Genomic DNA, 4,272 nt, shown 5'->3' on the forward strand with positions numbered 1-4,272 from the left:
ACTTATAAACATGTTTGTTAAATGTCTAACATAGGTTAACAACTGAATTAAGTACAATAGTTTTAATAATTAGTCAAGAAATGGATACTGTAGTCATGGAGATTTAATTTTAGGATATTATACAATATTAAGTAATAATTTAAAGAATACATTTTCATACTTAATGGAGAAAATTTGGAAACCTAACTAACATTTAGTCATATGTTTTATTATACTTCATTTATCTGCCTATGAAAAGGCAAAAAAATAAAGTTGACTGCTAGTCCATGTTCCTTGTGAGGTTTAATTCTTTTTTTAATCTTTTTTAATCTTTTTTCTGCAAACACCATTAGTAATTTGGTAGATACTTGAGATAAGACAAGAGTGGTTATGTTGGTCATTTGGCAATGAAAGATAAAAATTTGGGTCATATATGGTATATACAGAATAATATCTAGGTAAAAATGCAAGTATATTTTATTCATAACATTAAACGTGTAAATTTGGTCAAAAATATTAAGTATGACTTCATTAAAAACATGGAAGTATATTTTGATGGCATTCGTGTGTGGAAAAAGTATACATATTTATATTTTAAAATGAAGGATTCACAATGACCTGATAGCTCATCAGTAAATGCCATATTTTCTTTAAAATATTAATTTATGTCTTTATTGGAAGCTTGGTAAAATTTTAAATCAAACAATATTTTGAGGTTTAAAAGCTTTTAATGCAGTTAGTCTTATTATGTGAAGAAATAAGTTAACATTTGCTGATGTTAGGAATTTCCTTTGGCTCTCAGAAATTTGCCAATGAATCTTTTCATAGCATTTTTCATCTCTTTATTTCTCAGTGTATAAATGACTGGGTTTAGGAGAGGTGTAATAACAGAATAAAACACAGCAAGAAATTTGTCCAACCAGGTGATATTTAGGGGAAACACATAGATGAAGAAACAGGGCAAAAAGAAGATCATTACCACTGTGATGTGTGCAGTGCATGTGGACAGAGCCTTGGAAGCTCCAGTTTTCGAATTCTGATGAACAGTGATAAGGATATATGTGTAGGAAATAAGCAACAGTATAAAACAGGTTACAGCCAAAATACCACATTCACCATTCATTAAAGTATTTAAATCCTGGGAATCCATGCAGGCTAGCTTGATTACCAGGGGCATGTCACAAAAGAAACTGTCTATTTTGTTGGGACCACAGAAAGGAAGCTGCAAAAGCACTACCACGTGACTTATACCATGTAAAAAGCCAATTGTCCAAGAAGTCAACACCAACCCAGTGCACCTCTTCAAGTTCATGATGGTGAAGTAATGGAGTGGTTTGCAGATGGCCACATAGCGGTCATAGGCCATTAAAGCCAACAATACCACCTCTCCTGAAGCAATGCAGTGGGAAAAAAAGATCTGGGACATGCATCCTGCAAAGGAAATGGTCTTCTTTTCCCTGAAAAAATCTATGATCATCCTAGGAGTTGTGTTTGAGGAGAGCAACATATCAACAAAGGACAGGTTGGCCAACAAGAAGTACATGGGAGAATGCAGATGGGGGTCAGTTGTTATTAAGATTTGGATGACAATATTTCCAGACATGATGAGCAGATAAAGCAATAGGAAGATGAGAAAGAGTAAGACTTGAAGATTCTTAGAGTTCGAAAGTCCCAAGAGTACAAATTCTGACACAACAGTCTGATTGTCTCCATCCATTTTATTCAGAGTGTCCTTAGAAATAACCTGAAAAGAAAGAAAGATTACCAACTGGAAGTATGAGGTAGGTTACTTCATTTGTAGAATTAGGCATCACTATTGAAACTTGCCTGGATAAAAATACATAAATGTAAAAAAAAATTTAACTTAATTATGGATGACATTTTTGCACAAGGTAAATTCATGAGTCAAGAGCAGCTTTCCATAAAAAAAAAGAAGTATCTGGTGTGACTGTGATGTACGTCCTCTATCAAGAAATTCATTTTATAGTGGAGCAATAAGGAGTAAAGAAAATAATCTGAAATCATAAAAATGTGTGTTTTTAATTAATTAAATGATCTGAATTAGTAGCGTTAATGATACTCTATAAAATGTTGAGTTGTAAACTCAGAAACTTATGGGGAATTGCTTTGAAGTTCAGTAGAAATAGTCAGACAGAATGAAACCATATTTTGGAAGCAATGCATAATTCTTTCAAGGGAGCATTAGTAAAAGAATATCTATGACACTGATAAATGAGAATTTAAGCTTAAAGCTCTAAAGTACCTGTTGAGAAAACCTCAGTGAGCAAGGATACAGAATGCCTATAAGATATATACAGATTGAACATATGTACCATAGAATTTGTTTACTCAACTAAACTGATTCTCAAAATAGCATTACAAGTATATTTAGGAGAGAATTTGCCAAAGAACAAGGCAACCACATTCAAATCTGAGCTCTAGTAGTCAGTAAGTTCAGTCTTGGCACAAGAAAATATAGATTTTAATTTGTATCAAAAACATATACTTTACAAGACATTAAAAATCCCTAGACTTTTAAAACTTGTAGTTTCTTGACATGAATAATGCATCATCTCTCATCAATGTATTGTCAGTATATGTTCTTATTATGTTACTTATATACTAATCGTCTTTGTTGCTTTAAAGAATAGAATGAATTACATAAACATGCAAGCATAACTGTTTTTTGACTGTCAGGCTTTGTTGAATGTGAAGTTACACCATCACAAGCAGCAGTTATTCGCCTCAAAGTACAAGCAGGGTGCTTAAATGGATTGAATGAACAATATTAAAACTGGGTGGTAGATAATCATTCTCTATTTTCTCCTGAATTTCGTAATTCTCTTAGTAAATTTCATCTTGTGGGTTTTAGCATCTTTTAATCCCTTGAAAACTCTAGGTGGGGGTAACACATCAGATGAACAATGAGATACCTGATGCTAACATGAGAATTAATTACATTCCTATTTTTTGAGGACTCACAAGGGTAAAGTAAGATTTAAAAGAAAAAAAGGTCTTATGACATCAGCTAACACATCCACCTGCCATCAATGCATGGCGACATATAAGTAAATGCATGCACCTTACAAGGGTTTACCAATTATTGAAGGATACCCTTATTCTGTAGCAGAAAGTTTGTGTTCCTTAATAATTTTCATTTTTTTCACATGACACTTTTTGGCCAACTTGAAAACTTCCAAAATTATTTTCTGGTTGGTTTAAATTATTTGTTTTATGTTTTGAGAGTATAGTATAAATACATCACTTCCCATTTTTCCTTCCCTACAAATCAATCATTAGATCTCCTTCATGTGTCTTCCTAATTCATGGCTTCTTTTTCATTAATTGTTGTTAAGTGCATATAGGTATATGTATATACATATTTATTCCTAAGTATAACCTGCTCGGTCTGTAAATGTTACTTGTGTATACATGTAAGTTGTAAATGCTGATCATTTGATCTTGGATAAACTATTAATTGCTTGTTCTGATGAAAACTATTGCTCCAACTCTGGGTCTTTCTTATCTGCCTTTGTTCTTTGTGCAGGGCTGAGTCTTCCTGGACATTTCCCTCTGTGCCTTATCATGTCTTCAGGTATTGTGTTTCTTCTGCAACAGTTTATGCAGTCAGGATAGAGCTGTGCTTCAAATAAAGAAGTTACTATCTAAGAGAACAAGTACATTTGTTTGGAGGTTTTTTGGATTAAATTATATATTTATTCACTTTACATACAGAACAAAGCTTCCTCCTTTCCTTCCAGTCCCACCCTTACAAATCACTCCCCTCGTTACGCACTCCTCTTCTCTGAGGAGAAAGTGAAGCTCTCCTTGGGCATTCCTACCCTAGGACATCCAGTCACTTCAGGACTAAGCACAACTTCTCTCACTGAGGCCCAACCAGGCAGTCCATTAGGGGAAGGGGTTCCAATGGCAGCAACAGAGTCAGAGACAGCCCCCCAACAAGACCTAAAGAATCAACTAACCTGGACCCCAGAGGGCTCACTGAGACTGAACCACAAACCAAGAACATGTAGGGGATAGACCTAGTACCCTTATATATTTGGAGCAGTTGTGCAACTTGGTCTTCATGTGGGTCCCATAACAACTGGGACTGGGGCTTTCCTGACAAGAACATTGGATTACAGAGCTGTGTCAGACTACCTAATTTGCTGGAAGGTAGAATCAAGTCTCAAGTGATGCATTTTAATTTATCCCTTCAAGTAGTAGAGATATAGCACACTTCTAGATCATACATCTATATGTCTGTAAAAAATCTTACAGGTAAAATATGTA

At 34.3% G+C, this 4,272-nt stretch overlaps 1 protein-coding gene across 1 annotated transcript; it reads right to left on the reverse strand.

Moving 5' to 3' along the window:
* Window positions 1-757: 757 nt before the first annotated feature.
* On the reverse strand, window positions 758-1,696 carry Olfr1297 (olfactory receptor 1297). Its single transcript, NM_146888.1, has one exon. It carries the CDS (start codon window positions 1,694-1,696, stop codon window positions 758-760), a length of 939 nt encoding a protein of 312 aa, NP_667099.1.
* Window positions 1,697-4,272: the final 2,576 nt, after the last annotated feature.

Source organism: Mus musculus, chromosome 2 (assembly GCF_000001635.26).
Source record: "Mus musculus strain C57BL/6J chromosome 2, GRCm38.p6 C57BL/6J".
Classification (NCBI taxonomy): domain Eukaryota; kingdom Metazoa; phylum Chordata; class Mammalia; order Rodentia; family Muridae; genus Mus; species Mus musculus.

What these genes read in the sequence shown, in the direction of transcription:
- Olfr1297 (NM_146888.1), bottom strand. Translation starts at nt 1,696, where the DNA reads ATGGATGGAGACAATCAGACTGTTGTGTCAGAATTTGTACTCTTGGGA.